Source organism: Protopterus annectens, chromosome 7.part1 (assembly GCF_019279795.1).
Source record: "Protopterus annectens isolate FY-2018-M chromosome 7.part1, PAN1.0, whole genome shotgun sequence".
NCBI classification, from domain to species: domain Eukaryota; kingdom Metazoa; phylum Chordata; order Ceratodontiformes; family Protopteridae; genus Protopterus; species Protopterus annectens.
This window is the reverse complement of record NC_056740.1, coordinates 544,119,738-544,139,293: the sequence shown is the minus strand read 5'-3', so window position 1 is coordinate 544,139,293 and position 19,556 is coordinate 544,119,738. Positions and strand designations below refer to the sequence as shown.

At 38.1% G+C, this 19,556-nt stretch overlaps 1 protein-coding gene across 1 annotated transcript in view; it reads right to left on the bottom strand.

Annotated features, from left to right (window-relative positions):
• Window positions 1–16,730: 16,730 nt before the first annotated feature.
• Window positions 16,731–19,556, bottom strand: part of CGNL1 (cingulin like 1) — a 1,082,391-nt gene continuing 1,079,565 nt past the window's right edge. Inside the window, exon 18 of the mRNA XM_044078976.1 lies at window positions 16,731–18,315. Coding sequence (XP_043934911.1) covers window positions 18,180–18,315 — 136 coding nt within the window. The 3' untranslated portion in view covers window positions 16,731–18,179. The remainder of the gene's footprint in view (window positions 18,316–19,556) is intronic.

The window sequence follows — 19,556 nt, the reverse complement described above, 5'->3', positions numbered from 1 at the left end:
AGACATATTACAAATAACCAATGCAACATGTCTAGTTTTAAGAGTATAAAGTGACTAAACAATACATGAAAATCACAACACATTGTATTAAAATGATTGTCAAAACAATACAGTGCAATTTCCACACAGGTTTAATAAAATTATATAATAATGACTTCACTACATACACATATGCTTGATGATGACGTCTGATAAACATCAGAAAGCTGTTAAAAACAGAGCAGATACAGCTGAAACTACAGTAACTTAAAAGATGCAGCATTAGAACAAAACGGTATTATGAGCAGAGTCTTTTGTCTGTTAAGCACAGTAAAACATTTAGAACATTAACTTTTCTATAGCAGAAGTTCTGGCAAATGAAGGTTATTGTATAGCTTTGACAGTTTTAACTGGCAGGACTAGCACTCTGGGGACAATCCTTTTCTACAAAACTTGAAACATTTAAAAAAAAAAAAAAATCACACTTTGAATCAACCAGCAACAGCAGACTATGTACAATACTGTCTGATTATTTCCAGCATCAGAAGAAAAAAAAGCAAGTTACTTATTTACACTTTTATTGTTTTATTAAAGCAGCAAAACAGCAATAAATGCAATCTTCATGATGCAGTACGGTAAACAACCTACTATCCATCTGTCAAGCAAATCAGATCCACACACATTTCACTTCCTCTTTTGCCCCCGTTTGCTACCAGTGTAGAGTACAGTTACACATAAGCACCCTTAAATTACGCTGGTATGAATAGAGATAATACAATTATGGAGAAATCAATGGCACAGTAAGGGAATAAGACAATAAATATTGTAGCCAAAATACATACAGGTGCAAGTACATAGCCACCCAAGTAGCCCACCTGTCAAGGCTGATGCAACTAACACTTCAGTTTATACTGTCGTCAGTAAAGAAAAAAAAGTAGCTTGTTGAAGAGGATTTCAGTTGTTCAGTTATTAAAAAAATTGTCCTGCTTAGGTCAAAATGAGTTGTTCAGTTTCATCTCTGAAACATCAAAGCAATTCAGCATCTACTTTATAAAATATGAAGTACCCCTGGACTCCCAACTACTGCTGCTTAAATCTTAAGCATTAAAGAGATCAGAAAGGATTCTAACTCAGACTCATTTTTAATTAATACAATTAACAGCTTTAGTTTTAATTTTTCCTCTGGCATCAAAACCTGAGAAGAACTGAGGATCAGAACTATGGTCATTTTTTGAACTTTCTGAAGTTACTGGATACCTTTTCCAAGAAAAAAAAAATGGAATACTTTTACACAAATGCAGGTTCAAATTGAAGAGATTCACACATCAGCAGAGATAGAATGTAAGCAACTTCTGAAAGAACAGTTCGAAAACATGCATAACAAAAGTAAGTGGTCAACCAGGCAAAAAGAGTAGCCAGTTTCATATGCCTGAGGTACAACATATATTCTTAGAAACCTTAGGAGTATGAGACATAAACATGTTACTGCCTTCAGATGCACAGTGGATAAGCACTGTGTTTGAACAATTGCACAAGAGATAGCCTGAAGACTGTCTGCCTTACTCAAAAAAAAAAAAAATTGCAATCTCCAGCAATGGGTAAATATGCAAGTAACATCTCTGGCAGATGGCTTGAAGAACAAGCAGATAACGCAGAAGTTTTAGAACGAGGTACATCCTGAACCTGTTCCTCCTATTTTCTAAATCTCTGAAGTGGTAGCAAGAACGGAAACAATGGATGCAGACAGCATAGAAATACTGCTGTTTATGTGTTTATGTTTGCTTTCTTATTCACATTTTGTCAGACATTTGCACGTCGTACGACTAGGTGTCTATTTTCAAGGATGATCCAGGTTATTCGGTAAAATGAGTTACGCAAGGTCATGTGGTTTACAAATGGGAGCTGGTAGTATTCAAACCCATTTTTCTATGTCTGCAATTCAACAGCACAACCTAAGCTTTGAGGTGTTCTCCAAAGTACGTGTGTGTTTACATACCACAAATGTAGATGATTGAGGGTCTTCACCATTGCAGTAATAACAATTGGGATTTCCTGTTCTGGAAAGAATCCTTGGCCAGCCCCTACACCAGAATACATAGTGAAACATAGGATACCTCACATTAACTTGCTTAGACATAAGCCACTGGTGTACAATTAACTTGCTTACATGTAAGCCACTGGTGTACAATTAACTTGCATGCACATATGCCAAAGGTGCATAATTAACTTGCTTAAACATAAGCTATTTGTGCACAATTAACTTGCTTAAATGTAAGCCATTTTTGCACAATTAACTTGCTTACACGTAAGCCATTATTGCACAATTAACTTGCTTATAAGTAAGCCATTGGTACACAACTTGCTTACATAAGCCATTGGTGCACAATTAACTTGATTACATGTAAGTCATTAGTGCACAATTAACTTGCTTACATAAGCCATTGCTGCACAATTAACTTGATTACATGTAAGTCATTAGTGCACAATGAACTTGCTTAAATGTAAGTCATTGGTGCACAATTAACTTGCTTAAGCAACTAGTACACAAGCACTGCCCAAAGACTGGTTTCTTAGCCATCACTATCAGTTTTGACTAGTAATGAAAACAATTGTGAAATATATACCAAAAGTCACAGTAAGTCCACTCCCTGACAGCATCTTTTTACACTGTTGGTGAACAGAATTCTGAAACATATGCCAAATATACCCAAACATCACAGCAAAGCCACCTTCCTTAATCAAACGGCAACAAAGGAAACCCTGTTCATACTAGTGCCATGGTGGTACTTGTGAACATACCAAAAAAATCCTCTTTCAATACTATGCTAAAGTACTAAAATGAAGGAGTCACATATCAGGAACAAGGCTGTACAGGCTACAGTTCAGTGATCCCCTGCAGAGTTACTCTGTTTGCCAAATAAATGACAGTTAAGTGCTCACTAATTACATCAGTTGTTGTTGGTCTTTGTTAGGGTCCTCTGCTGTGGATGGGACACAAGTTTTATGATGTCCTTTCATATAGAGCTTAATGAAATGTTCAGCTTCCAGAGTAAGAGTAAACATTCCAACATTCACTCATATACAAACATGCCATCTATGACATCCTTCTGCTGGGTTACAGGACCATGTAACCCTAGCATCAACAGTTCTTAACCACTCTAATATAAACTTGGGTCAATCCTGTAACAGAAAAATGTAACTGACAAGGTTAGAAAGCTAAAAAACTTAAAGCTTACTTGCAACATGCATCTGACTTTCATGAAAGTCACACCCAAGCAAGAGCGGCCTTAGGTCATCTGGTGCGGGAGGGTGGCCTAATGGTTAAGGTGTTTGCCTTACAAACACAAGGTGCAGGGTTTGAGTATCACAAGGGATAATTGGCTAGGCTTAAAATGGCTCGCAAGGGCAGTTAGCTTAGTACTAACTTATGAACCTATGAACCTATCAAAGGGCTCCACAGCATCTCCTACCACACCACCCGGTGACCCCATCTGGTCTACCTACACCAAATAAATACTGGAAAAGTGCCCCTACTTGAGTGGCACCCTAGGCGGACGCCTAGTTGGCCTATGCCTAAGGCTGGCTATGCACCCAAGGAATCTCAAATAAGGAGAGTCAAAGCAGCCAATAATACACCTGCAGCTGCAAACATTGCTGATATGTGGAGCATTCATGTCCCATTAAATCATAATTCAGAGTCCATTGCAGTCAACTGGCCACTTGGCTATTATTAGCAGTAGTGCAATAGACAAACCTCAAATAGAAGGAGCCCAAGACATGCACTAAGGTTTTAAGACAGAATAACCTTAAGCTATTCTCCATACTGCACTCTTGCATTTACATTTCAACTGCTAAACTGTGTAAACTACCCACAGAAACATTTTATAGATTCATAGGTTTGTACTAGGCTAACCACCACTAGGAACTTTTTAAGTCTAGCTATACATCCCAAATCTCTGACAAGTTTCAGTACCTCTTATAAGTTTAAGCAGGGGGCTTGAGAGATGAAACATTTACAAGCAGGGGCCTGGAAGATCAACCATTTACAGGCTTCCTATGGCCATTAGAGACAGTTGCCAAACCAGGCATGAATTTCCTGTTCTCCATCCAGTTGTCCAGGTTACACTTGAATTGGATTAGGCAGAAACTCTGGCGTTACATTTAGAGATTGGGTAGTCTCTGGGATACATAGCTGTATCTCCAGTAGGTCATACTTATATCACAGGCAAGGTTTAACTCATAGAACAGGTAATTCTCATGCTGTTTTTGTGGATATGCAGGTCCACCAGGATGGAGTCTGATAAGGCCTTATATTATAAAAGACCTTTTTTCTAGGTCCCTGTTTTGTTAAATCTAGGCCTACTGACCATTAGTCACTCTCCTACCACACTTCTGCAAATCCATTCCCCTCATCGCTGGGAGTAAGGCATCACGAGGACAACTACCACCAGAAGGGGCCATATTTTGTGCAGCCACAAAGTTGGTTTGCACCATTGTCATTGTCAATTGGTGCAGGCAATGTAGGTATTTCTATTTGATCATAATCCCTCAATGATGGCTAATGTCAGCACCCACATCACCGCAAATGCCTTCAATGCGTTTCTCATGTAAGTGCGTGTTTAATAATTAGGGATACCACCACCAGTATGGTAAAGCAGGTGATGTTCCTGCATCATCACTGCATCAGCCACTCCTTCACACCTTCGCCCTCCTCCAGTGCCCAAGCAGCTATCAGTCAGAGTAAGATTTTATTTATAAAAATGCATGTTCCTGGGGTGCCACCCAGTGGATCTAACATTATGATGCACTGAAGGCATAAAGAAATCTAAAATTTGCACAGGTGATTGAAACATACCATTCTGTGCAAGATCATGTTACATCGGGGGTTGGGAATAGACCCTTTTCACACCATTATGCATTGGGAATATACCCTTTTTACACCATTATGCAATCTTGAAAGTGGGTGTATATAGCTTTGCAGAGGGTGGGGGTGCAAAGGGTTGCCTCCCCAGAAAAAAAAGCTGTGTGTGGTATTTCTGAGTTAGTTGATAAGCATGCTGCGGTTCGGTAGTCTGCGTGTGTGTGTGTGTGTGTGTGTGTGTGTGTGTGTGTGTGTGTGTGTGTGAAGAAGAGAGAGAGGGGGGAGGTTGGTTTTACTGTGTGTGTGTGTGTGTGTATGCACATGTTTTGACTCAAAGTGCAGAAGGGTGCAGAAATGAAAGATAATCTGTAGGTCATGGGATGATACCCTTGTTCTAAAGAATGGCAGTTGTGGTCAAAGCTAGGAGAGAGAAAATGATGCTTCCCCAGCTAAAGGCACTGAACCATCTACTACACAACTGACATATAGAGGGAGGCCAGTGGAAGTACAAACATTATCACTGGCATTAGCCATATGTGGTGCTACCGGAAAGCAAGACTGGACCTGTCTCGGTGACACTAGAGCATGGAAAAACAAAGTAGCACCTAATTATTTGTCCCACGCTAGAGGCCCCTTCAAAGCAAGCTCTAAATCGTCATCTCTTGAGATTCTCCTACTGACACACAGTAATAAACTGAACAAGCACCAACAGCACCTTTACTTGCAGTGGGTAAATCAGCAGCGTCATGCACTCAGGTGGCATTTTTTTATCCAGTAGGTGTGTATATTTCAAGGCTTCTATTCAGAATGTGATAACACTTTGCCAAAACACATAGGGCTTAGTAAACAAAACAGTCCTAATGCATTAGTACAAATAAATGAATTGCATTTGCATCAAACATTTGTGCTCTGTTATGCATCTGAGTTAATACTACCATTTACAGTATCATACAGCATTTCCAACAGTAACTGCTAACACACAGAGATAATTCTGGGTCCTGAGTACTTAGGATTGTATTCTGTGTGGTATTACTTTCCATGACTAATGCAGTAATCTCACCGTTGAACTTAATGATAGGACATTCTGAAGTTTTACAAATAAGATACATCCAATCAGCATATACATTTAAATGCACATCTATACCTGGCCACAAAACAAGTCTACCTCCAATATTCCTGGGACACTGCAGGATAAAATTTGTAATCAAATATAAACTTCACAGTACCACAAACTGAATATTCACTACAGAATTTTCTAGCAGCACGTGTGTATTCTGCCTGGAGACAAACATGTCTCTATTCTGCCTAAGAAGCATCAGCATTTCTTCCATGTGCCTGCTATTTATAACTCAATGCAGACATCAGCCTGGACATCTTATGCAGCTTTTGCTGAAGTTGTCATACTTCACGCATAGTGTTTATACTTATGAATACTCTGCCATGACGACACTTTCTGGTACCTATACATATGATAGCACACACTCCATAACAAAGCATCTGTTCTACATTGGTTGATTTTTCCCTATGTCTTATCTGTCTAGAGGTTGTTATCCAATTTCTGAGGCTGACAGAGAACATTTATAATACTAAACTTTCCATTGACAAACTGCTGCACTGGCTGAGTGAAGCAACAGAAGCACCCCCAGCAAACTGTATCCCAGTCATCACTCTGAGCAAGGTACATTACACAGCACCCTAGAAGACATGTCAGGTCAGCCCTTCCAGAATTACTTATCCAATAGTACCTCTGTTTAAGAGCTATAACAGAGCATCATTTTTATTACAATGGACTGTTTTCAAATCCCACTCTTGTTTACCACCAATTTCACTGTGACCTCTAGACCCCAAAAAGTTAGATGCCTTTTATTTGTGGACACTTCCACTAATACCTGGTATTACAGATCACATATCATACAGATGCTGACCAGTGACAACCAGTGGTCAGCTCTCTTGTGCACCACATGCTCCTAGTAGGAAAATAAACTTGCAGAAAACATGAATGATTCTTCCCGGCCACCAACCCTTCCTAAGCTTGTGTGCCTTAGATGCTGACTAATGCCACTCCTGTTAGTTGAACAGCCAATGTGAAATGATCGTACAGTAGCCACTCATAATGCACCATGTCATACCCCAGTCTCATTTCAGCATTAACCTTTTTGATGCTGGAATGCATCTTGGAAACTTCCACTATATGCACTGTAGCACTGCTGAGAACACTCTCTCTAAGTATGAAATACAACACTATGAAAATAAGTCTCAAATTTCACCTTTAGCATATGCTGGTTACCACTCCACTCATTAATATGAATCAAGCACACCCAAGATGTAAAGTACCATTTACTTCCAGGAGGAAATGCCCTATGTCTCCTATAATTCTGCAATCTTTTCATCACTTTTTTGGCTCTCCAGAGGCTGTCACTCAGCCCCAGGTCTGTGCACCAGCAATACCTCTTTTAACCCTAACAACAACATATGGTCAATGTTTGAAGTGTAAAATCAGTGTACATTATTGCTGGTACATCCCTTGCAAATAACACGGCACTGCTCTTTCCTGACATCAAAGCTGCTTCTGAAACTCTTTTCAAGAAGGATATTCCAGACTCAGAAAGTGCTTCACTACAGCATGGTATCCTAAACTCTGAGAGGAAACATACAAGAGCTCACAGGGGAAGGGGGTTGGCATAATGGTTAAGATGTTCACCTTATAGACACAAGGTGCAGGGTTCAAGTCTCACATGGGGTAATTGGCTAGGCTTAAAAATGGCCCACAGGGGCAGTTAGCCTAGTACTAATCTATGAATCTACTAATCTATGAATCTAAAATTTTCACCACTTCAGCCTCACACATATATATATATATATATATATATATATACATATTTATTTAACATTTGTTGACCGGCAAAGTCTGACTAGGACAGAGCCTATTTTCAGTGGAGACCCGGAGAAAAACACTCCAGATGCATGTCTTTGGAATGTGGGAGGAAATCAGAGTACCTGGAGGAAACCCACGTGAGCACAGGGAGGACATGCAGACTCCACACAAGCACCACAGCTGAAAATCGAACTAGAGAACCTCTTGCTGTGAGGCAATAACATTAACCACTGCACCATTGCAGGGAGCCCATTCTTGTTCAGATTAAAATTAACATGGTTGAGTTGCTTTCTGTCTCAATGTTTCCCCTGACTCTCATGAGTCATCTATAGAACAAGCTCTGTACTGGCTTACTTCCAATGTGAACTTTGACCTCCATTCATCAGATAGTCTTTAATGACTGGGTCATGTCAAAAGAATGTGTACATTGCCAAATCTAAAAACTTTAGTCCTTGCACAATTAATTTTTCTAACTATAACAGATAAGGTCTTATCATGAGAGTGCACGGTACTTAATCCTTACATCTGCTCCTGACAGTATCACAGACTTTTGTGTGACAGATTGTGTGGACAGTGCAGTGGTGCAGTGATAGCATTGTCGCCTCACAGCAAGAGATTCTCCAGTTCTATTCTCGGCTGGGGTGCCTTCTGTGCGGTGTCTGCATGTCCTCCCTGCATTTGTGTGGGGTTTCCTCCGGGTGCTCCAGTTTCCTCCCACATTACAAAGACATGCATCTGCAGCCTTTCTCCCAGACCACCGCTGAAAATTGGCTTCATTCCAACTCGGACTTTCCTGGTTAACAAATGTTAAATAAATAAATAAATGTTAAATAAATAATACTTTTAATGACCATCTTCACAGTATTGCAAAGATCAATACATACAATTTCGGCAGTCAAGAAACATGATAAAAATGAATCCTGGCTGGAGTCATTTGAAAGGAATATGACTTGCTGGGACATTACCCAGTTTCAGTGATATTCTTCGAAGAGCCTCAACAGTGTGATTCCACTTTGGAAAGGCATAACGTGAACTTCCAGTCTCTCATGGATCACTCCAAAAATTAAAGTCACAATATGATACCGTGATTATCTTTGTACCATTCACCACCAAGAAAATTGCAATAGGAACTGAAAATATTTTGTGAAGCACAAGAAACTGTTCTGAATCAAGAAAGATAATTCCCAAAAACTAAAAAGTTGTTGAATACTATAGACCATACTACTGACCACTTCTTAAGCCATGACAACAATGCTCACACCTTGTCTATTTCCTCACTTTATAGTGTTACTTATGCCAGCTACCTTCGGCTCCATTTTAGAACTCCAGCTCATCAAACTGTTTCTGATATCTGTCAACACAGCACTATTCTACTGCCGCAATACTAGCATCCAGTTCACATTTCAAATTGCTGTCCTTTCCATAAATGCCTTTTGTAAACTGAAAAATGGACCAACCTCTAACAACAGTTTACCCCTCAAAGTTCCTAATACAAGTGAATCCCTTGTTCAAGGAAGTGAGGATTCCTGCACTCTGGGAGACAGATCATTGTGGTGCAGCTATATAAAGGACATACCTCCCCTGCACACAGCAATTACTGCACTAATGCGTTCATGGTCCCTCATAAAAATCTTGAGAAATACATACATGCACAGTTCTCCTGTCACTTTGCTGATGATAGCTTACAACATAGCTTCAGACCTTCGCATGGTACTGACACAGGTCTATCTGATGTCATTGTGCAACTCCACATGCATTTAATCAATGAACGCATCCTGGATCACTTTTCTTAGGACTGAGAATTTAATATATGCAGCAATTAAGACCTTACAGAATGTTGTGCCTAATGTGAGCTTTTGCCCAGTGTCTGTATACTGAAGGTAGATATTAGATTACATGGGATGATACAAATTCACTATATTCCATGTCCAGTGCCAAAAGTGAACCTCAGTTCTCCACAGAACTCAGCTCCTTAATGCTCACTGAATTAATTAAAGAGATGATAGAATATTGTGGTGATGCCAAACTTGTTCTGTATACCAATGATTCTTTTTTCCTCAAAGACGACACTGTTCCCGTCATTAATGCTACACTGCAGAGCACATTCAGCTCCACACACTGTGGCCAAGTTTCTATGAACTATATCGTAACACTAAACAAAGTCAAAGTCATGTTTACTTACCCGCATAGATATAACAGAGGATCTTATATACATATTGGGTACTAGAAATACACGTCTGAAGCATTTGATATCAAGATTGGTATAAATCAGAGGTCTGGTTTGGGCCCTTTTCTGTTTATGTATTGACATCCTTAAATAATATGCGAGTAGAGAAATTTGCAGATGATACAAGACTATTTGCAGGGCTGGCCAATCAGCAATGTGAACATTGGTCCTAAGTGATGGTCACTGTAGATGTAAACCCCCTCCATTCCATACACAAAACAGAAAAAAAGGGGGTTGATGCCAATGTAGAAGTGTTAATTAAATATGCAGTATTATTTGCATTTACTGTTTAAATGGGCTCAAAATTATATTGCAGATTTCAACTGCAAAAAAAAAATATGAAACGCTATGCATCTTGATCTATATAAAACCTCATATCCTCATGTTATAAATCAGGAAATATTACCTATAGCTTCACACCATAAAGATCTGAGTGTGACGGTAAATATACTGGACTTTAACATAATTATCCATCTTGTGGTTAGGAGATATTCTATATCACAAAAGCCATCCTATGGACAATAGCTTCTAGACATAAAGGTATGCTGACACCCTGTAAAAGACTCTTATATGACCTGTGACTGAATATGATGTTGGTTTCTGCAAGTATGGCATTAAAGACATCAGTAAGCTAAAGAAAATCTATTTATCCTTGACAAATTACTCCTATTGGGTCATGCAGTTATGATGAATGGATGGCCATCTTAAATTGCGCTATATACAATATCAAATGTGTAGAGGTAATTTGATGTTAGCCTATAAATGCATGTGAGAGGTATTAGAAGGAGCTCTGAAAATTTAGCTTTATGTTGCATAACCAAGAAACAATAAATAACAGCTCACTGATGCATGTTAACTATTTTCATGGAAGTAGGAAAAATATTTTTTTCTACAATCACACTACCTAAACTCTAGAATGAACTCCCTTTAGAATTATAATGCTGAGTACACCTAATCACTTTAAAAAACAGCTAAACCAGATACTTGGGGATTTTTGCCTATATGACTAAGTACCTCAAGAATAAGGCTTACTGATGACCTATAACATCGAGAGCCATTCATGTAATACCGTGACATTGTAAAGTCTGTTGTAATTGTTTTTTTTAAATCACTCTTATCTTTACAGCGATTCCTGTATGTTTATTTACTGATTAATAATTGTAGTTGAAGCCATATTAAGCCTCTAAGGCAAATGTTTTGAAATTTTTCTTCTAGGAATTCCACGTAATACAGGCAGTGGCCAAGTGGACATTCCTGGATATTAAACTTAAACAATTAAATACAAATTACTGAGACAGCCTCAAAAAATTAGCAGAGTCAAAATTTATCTTGACAGATGATGCTAGATCAAGACTGTAAGAGGTTGCCTTTGTAATGAACTAAACTGAATAACAGATACACCTGAGGTTACTATGCTTTACCTGCCATTATCTTTCATACTATTCACCACATCATGTCATATCACACCTGCCTGTGGCAGATATATTGCACCTGTCTCAGGCAGAACACTGTACTACAGAAGATCCACTGGTATGAATTAAAAGTCTTAAAATACAAAGAATGCAGTTAGGGAGGCACACATCAAAAAAACAGGGACAATTGTTAACTATGGGGTGTAGATAGATGTAGCCCTGACTGTGACTCAGATAATCAGATGGATTAGTGGTCCAGGTGACTTTGGATGGGAAACAATGATGGAAGTATACATCTGTTCACCTCTGTCAGATGGGAGGGTATTGGCTTGTGCCAAAATGTGCCCATGTCATGACACCCAGTGGACACCAAAGACCCAGGAAATGACTGCTTTTGTATTAATATAATGGCCTTTGCATCTAGAAGTGCCATTCAAAATGTAAGGAAGAGAGGGCAAAGGTACAAAATCCTTGTATAATATGAATGATGCTGTGGGTAGCTCATGTCCACACTGTGTCTCTTCTACATCAACTTCAATCCTGCATTTAGAAAAGGGTTGGTAGCCCATTGTCCAAGAGTTATAAGGACCAGATGAAACTAAAGAATATGGAGGACAATGACACCAAGTTCACACAGACAGAAAAAGTAAAAAAGTTTCCATTCATAAACACCTTATTCATAAATTCAGTCCAACGCAAGGGTGTAGCCAGATATATGTCATGCTTAACATGGCATACATTTTTTGGTACATTTGCTTACACTTCAACTGTGCTGGAGAGTACCTATGACAAATATATATATATATATATATATATATATATATATATATATATATATATATATATATATATATATAGGAAGCCCAGAAAAGGCACTTGCTGCTTCTCTCGAAGTGGTGTGTTTTAATATGTGATGTGGAAGCTTGAACAATAAAAGAAAAAGTCAGAAAATGCAGAGAGTGGTAGCATTTACTCCATACGTTGTTGCTTTCTCGCTCTCTTTCATCATTGCATAAGGATTTTGCTGTTGTTGTATTGCTCAGTCTATTAGCTAAACCTGATTTTTTGCTTTTGCAGTGGAGACCTGTTGCCCACACAGGAGACAGCAAACCGGCCAAAAACTGACTTACAAAAACAGACAAAATGCAACCAGCATGCATTTGGCATCCCAGCTGCCCCTGTTTAAATGCCAAGAATAACACATTTTCTCAGTTTTTGGAGTTAAAGGGTCATTACTTGTAGGATGGACACTGCTGCTACTATAAACATGCAAGTGACAGTCACCAACGGGGGGGGGGGGGTGGTAGTTAAGGTGCTTTATCTAATACTGGCTTTTGCTTTGCATGTAGGCAACTGACGTACGAGGAAAAGTGTGATCAGAACTGGAGCCCCCACACGGTTGCCACCTTTTCAGATTGCCAGAGTGAGGTATGGGGGCGTGACTAACATGTGACATCACAATGGGCAAGACCACAACTCTACTGGTGTAAGAAATAAATTAACTAAGCTGGTAGTGAACCCTTTGATCCAATGATGACCAAAACAAAAATCAAGATTATGGGAAGACATTCAGTCTTGTTTTTTTTTTCTTTCAAGGAAGAATCCAATTGTGCTGATGGTTTAATTGTTAAAGTGGAGAGAGCGGTTTCCAATAAATTGAGAAATATTTGAGTGGATGTATGACTCTTATCTGGGAACTTTAAAGTACTAAAAAAAAGAGCAAGTGATTTCATATAGGGGCCAGGAATGTCACAAACAAACAAAACATGTAAGTATAGAATTATGCCAGTTAACAAAATATCTAGAAAAAAGATGAAATATAGCTGCATTAGTAATAAATATTGTTGATTAAAAAAAAACATGCACTGAGAAATTTTACACTGGGCAGGAACTGCACACAGTACAAGCAGTCTGCATCCTTTAATATGTTGGGAATACATATACACAATGCTATTAAGGGAATCTTTCTCCAAAAGTCTGTATATAAAATTGCAATGATTATGTGGCTTCTTCCCCCCAAATTATTTGCACACTAGTATTGCTTTGTTGATAAGGAGGAGAGTGGGAATGTATGTGTGTGTCTACCTGTGTGTGTGTGTGTGTGTGTGTGTGTGTGTGTGTGTGTGTGTGTGTGTGTGTGTGTGTGTGTGTGTGTGTGTGTGTCTGTGTGTGTGTGTGTCTGTGTGTCTGTGTGTGTCGGTGTGTGTGTGTGTGTGTGTGTGTGTGTGCGTGTGCGTGTGTGTGCGTGCGTGTGTGTGTGTGTGCGCGTGTGAATGCAAGTACATCTGTGAGAGGATTTTGTTTAGTATCATGCATTTCTAACCAGCAACATAAGAAACAGTCATTAGCTGGGGAACTGGGCAGCAGGCACTCAAAGGTCTTTCACAATCACAAGCCATTTTTTTTACTTATGTACATAATCTCAAAAGCACAACACTGCGATGCGCTAAGCTGATAGTGAACAATGTTACCTACAGTGAGGCTGAAGATATAGTGAACCTACTGGCAGATAAATTTAGCTCCAACTTTACCCCACTCTCACCTCCATGTATCCCTCAAGATATACCTGAAACTGGCTACCTTCCAGCTATTACACAAGACCAAGTCCTAAAAGAGCTATAAAAAGCTAAAAATACTGCATTGATAGGTACCAACAATATCCCTGGATGCATCTTAAATAGTATGGAGCACGATTTAGCCACACCCCTAACAACACTGTTCAATCTTGGCCTCCATACAGATTTTGAACCAAGCAAATGGAGAACAGCTACAGTCATTCCTCTGCATAAGGAGGACAATTCACAGACCCATAAGTCAGACCATCCTTATATGCAAAGCCATAGAATGCCTTATTATGGAACCAATCAAGTTCACGTCTCTCCTGTGCTTCATGTTACTACTAGGCTAACTGTCTTAAACTTAACCAATTACCCCATGTGATAATCAAATGCTGTACCTTGTTCATAAGTCAAATACCTTAACCATTAATCCAACCTCCCATGTAAAATCAATCAGGACTGTGAGCCTCCAAACACGAACAGCCTCAGTTTGGATTTGTCAAGGGTGATTAGTCAACCTGGTGAAGTTTTTTTGAAAAGGTCACCAAAGCAATGAAGGCAAAATGGTACACACTGCACAACATGACCTGACCAAAGCTTTTAACACAATTCCCCACTCAGGCACATTAGAAAAGCTAGATAAACTGGAAATAAACCCCTATGTCACCTGCTGGATTGCCACCTGACACACATATAGGACGCAGATAATGAACATAGGGGAGGTTACCTCCACGAAAGGACCAGACACCAGTGAGTCCCCCAAGGGATACTCACAGTTCAGCTGCTGATAACTCTGCCCTGACAGCGACATTACACTGCAGTGCACTGACTATCTTTTTTTATTTATTTATTTTTTTGGTAAACAATAATGCTTTATGTTTACAAATATTCTGAACCCATGCTTATAGCTTACAGAGCTTTACGAACTCTGGTACTACCCCCATGGAGATTACAGCCAATGAATCATGCAGTTGAAGAGCAGGCCTAGAAGAGAGCACATGGCACGCACGTACTGTAAAGTCCATCCAGAAACTGTACAAGTGATAAAAGACAATGAGGGGAAAAGGGAGCAGAAACAAAGTGCAGATATTTCAACTTCAGCAGAGAGGAGTAGCTAGTACTGCAAAATTATACTTTGACAAGATGACAAACTGGAATATTTCCTTTTCCATACACAATTGTTGCAGGCAAGAAAATGCAAGCATTTAAATTGTGACTGTCTTGCTCATACCGGGACAGGTGGCATAAGGTCATCATGTCATAGACATAAGGTACAGGGTTTGATTCTGACCTGCCATTATTGGCTAGGCTTAAAATGGCCCTTCAGAGCAGTGGCCTAAAACTCACCTATAAACCTATAAAATAACAATGAAATAAACATGGGAGAAATTTACAAGCAACTAGCCGTCCTTCTCACTTTTGCAGTAGCATAGATTCTAATGTGCTTTAGAGATTTTTTTTTTAAATTTAAGAAAACTAAAAAGTGAGCAGTACATTCTTCGGGATATGGTTTTATTTTGTGGTCAGTTCATCACACACTTCACAGTAATATAAGTTACTTTTAAAATACTTTTTCCTTTTTAGCCTTTAATATAAAACAGAGGCAATTGTTTTGCATGATATTATACAAAATCTACCTCACCATGCAGCCTGCAGGAAAACTAGCTATATAAGAATAAGAACATACTCCACGGCTTTTAACTGTCCCTGATTTTTGGGGAACATTCCTGATCCTGAGTCAGAATTATTCTCAGATATTGAAGTAAAAGTTAGAGTAACACCCAAAGTAACAACTAAAAATCTTGCAGTTTTTAAGAAAATACACAGTCATATAAATCAATTTACTGTGCCAGCTCATTTTATCAATACCTGACAGTTTAGTTCAGGTCCCTTAAAAGATCCAGGATCAGCCCAAAATAATAAGGCAGCCCTGTCTAAAGGTCTTAATTGGTTAACAAATGGGAGAAAAAGCTCCCAACATGAATAATACCATTAAATGAAAAAATATGCCTGAGATTAGGACAGCCTTTTCAGGATTATACTTGGGTTTATCCTTGATATTTGTCTGGGTCTCAGAAATCTGCTTGATGGTTAAGGATGCTGTCTTTTTTTGCTAAAATGTCTTGAATGCTACACAAATAACCGTTATGAAAATGACGTCAGCTACCCTCAATGAAAATAGTGTTTTTTTTACTGGAGGGTAGGCATTTCTTTCAGGGAGGTACCCTAATATTCAGGGGACAAGCCCAGTTGCCTTTTTTTACAATGTTATTGCTTTTCAGAACATGGAAGATTAGTCAATAAATGACAGAGTGCCGTTAAGTGTCTTATTTAACTTTATAAAAATATAACTTAATAAGTCTGTCATTATAAAGTTATCTTGGATTTCTGCAGTAAACATGGGACATGTAGCATACATACATCTGTGTGTGGGAAGGAGAAGTTGGCACAGAAATATATCCTGCCAAGGATTATCCCAAATTGTTTCCCATAAATGTGTTTCTAAATTAGAAGAAGAAAAAAAAAAACAACAGGGTGAAACCAAGCGGGGGGGGGGGGGACCGGTGAAGAAGTAACACAGCAGATTCATATGGGAAATTCCTAGCTACACTCTCCCTAGTCTAACTAAAAGAATCAAATGTTGTCTTACGGCAAAAATTCAGATTTTTGACTTGCAAAAGAGGAAACCTAAAATCCATGAAACTACAGTGTGCCAGTGTACAGAGTACCTAATATAAATATCCATGTCTTTAGCAAGATTAGCCAGTTTCTTTGTATGGTTGTATGTAAAAAAAAAAAAAAAAAAAAAAAATTAGAACTACTGAAACGTAAGCAAACAAAAACAGAGACAACAGAAGATGCAACAGAATGTGAAAATGTAATTCCATTTTAATGCAAGCTAGTGACTGACATTCTAGAATTTTAGGAATCTCAAAATAGCCTTTACTCTTCAGCTCAATTTCCCTTATGCATTTTAATAAATTTTCTTCAAGTTCTCTTCAACTTTCTTTCCCAGATTTTTTAAAGCAACACACCACATCTAAGGATAGAAAGAGAAAATTAAAGAAAAAAATCATAGGAAATATATGATATAAGAAATGGTAATACAGCAAAGTGGCATTGTACCTTCCCTGCTGCGATTACACTACATCATACCACCAACAATACAATGTAGATAATTCCTGCCAGATGGCATACAGCTGTGCTCCCCTCAGACACACTTATTCCAATCCATATTCTTAACTGCTATTTACCTAACTGAAGAGTTTTTTTTTTCCAGTAACTATAGTTTTCTATGTGAAACCACTTTACAAAATTATAGAAGTAAAGTGCATGTTTTCCTGTAACTAATATGTATGACACAAACGTTGTACTGAAAATAGGAGGTTAAACTCCGTCAGAATTAAAAATAAATCAGTAAAAGAAAACTGCATTGCTTAGCTGGTGGGCACATACCTCCTTATGGTTCAGGATCACGTCTTTATCCTTAAGTCAGCTTGTGCCTAATCTTAAAGGTTTAGATGACAGAGAACTTAGAAAAGATTATTCAGAGTTATCATATTATTTTATCAAAGTAAATCATTGAATGTGCATAACGTAGAAACAATGAGCTCTCAACTTGCTCTCTTTCAACTTTTTGTTATGCTCTTTGTATGAGATTCATCATCTTTTTTTATTATTATTAACAAATGAAACCTTTTTTTCTACATATGGTGCTTTGTCCATCTCAACTGAAACCTAGTAGATGGACTTTCCTTCATTTCAAACCTTCCGCAAATATGTTTCCGAACAGCCTCTCTATGTACATAAATGCATAACCTTCATACACTGTTGACAATTCTCAGAATTGTGCCAGGACTTCATTTGTATAGACACACACCTTGAAGATGTACAAAATGCAACTTAAGAAAAGCCTGACTATATTTTTTCACATAAAAGCTACCATTTAGTAGTTATATCTTAACCTTCTGAATAAAACTGGAAGGGATAAATACAAGTTAAAAAATATGGTTTAAACATTTAAGATAGCATACTTTTCAGTCCATATAAAAGGTAATAACTACAGTTCGTCCACTGACATCTATAGCATTTAGTCACTGCATCAGTACCACGAAAAGTAACAGGTATAGCACTCTCATGCAGTCATGGATCCTTCAGAACTGGCAAAAAAAGTGCTTTGGCACAACCCTTCAATTGGTGTTGTATACACCTTGAGGTACAAGGTTCTTATAACATTTGCACTTCATTTCCAGCTCTTATACAGAGACTAAGAAAAACTTAAGCTATGTACATCCTTATGTAATCGATAAACTGCAGCATCACAGAGACTCTCTTCATCAGTAGTGTAATCATCATCTTCATCATTATCCAAGTTAAGAATTTTTGTTGAAGAGTTCTGACGCCTGTACAAAAAAAACATATAACGCATTAAAGGAATGTTACGATGTATATTGTTTTACATGTTTGTGTAACTGAGTGCAATACAGGATCTGCTATACACAATGCCGTGCTTATAATTTCATTTTCTGTCTTCCAATATATATTCTCCCCTCCCTTTTTGCAAAGGGATACAACAACAATGCAATAACAGCTGCTTTCAAGGATAGGAGTACAGTCTTCACATGGACTGCACTAGTGAGCTACTTCCAGGGGAGTATTTCCAGGCGAGTAGTTCATTTCTCATTAACAAGTCTTCTACTGCAAGCATTTCATCTTAAGGGGCTTTACCTCCCTGTATGACCTCAGTAATGTGCGTTAACCCTTACCATGCCCCTGTCCCAACCCTAAACCTACAACACACCTTTAGAAAATTTCCCCACAACACTGTCAGTATTCAGACACATTGGAGGCTAGTGCTATGGAGGAGGTTTAGTGTAATGATCAGGAAATGAACTTGTTTTTCATTTTTAATGCTTCACTCATATGATTCAAATAGATAAACAAGTAAATAATTAAACAACATAAATAAACACATATAGTATGGGTGAATTACATTTCATCTAAGAAACGTTTCATCTAATTACAAAACACCTGAATATTTCATCTAAAGAACATATAGTTAAATGACACTACATATAAAACAAACTTCAGATGTAGTAAATACTCATCTAAACTACTTTTATGCATGGTGGCAAGCCCTCCGTACCTTGATCTACCCATTATTTAAATATACTAAGTAGCCGGTCACAAAACTGCAAAGAAAATTGAAGGCATAACACACAGTGAATCACCACTGATACATAAACTTGGGGGTGGACATTAGCAAGGTACACTAGACCAATTTAATGTCCTAAATCACACCAGTATTAATTCTGATCAGCCTACTACACTTTTCTATCAAATGTGATTAAACCAAATCTGTTTTAGACTAAATGAGTCTTAAACTAAGTAAGACTTGGATCAAACTTTTTGATATTTCAGTTGAGACAAAATGAGCCATACATGACTTGTCACATATATATATCTATATATATATATATATATATATATATATATATATATATATATATATATATATATATATACACACACACATATATATATATATATATATATATACACATATACACGGATCCCTATCAGATCACCGAAATCTCAAAATTCTGAAGACCATATGACAGAAATTTTCCCCAAATTAAATTCT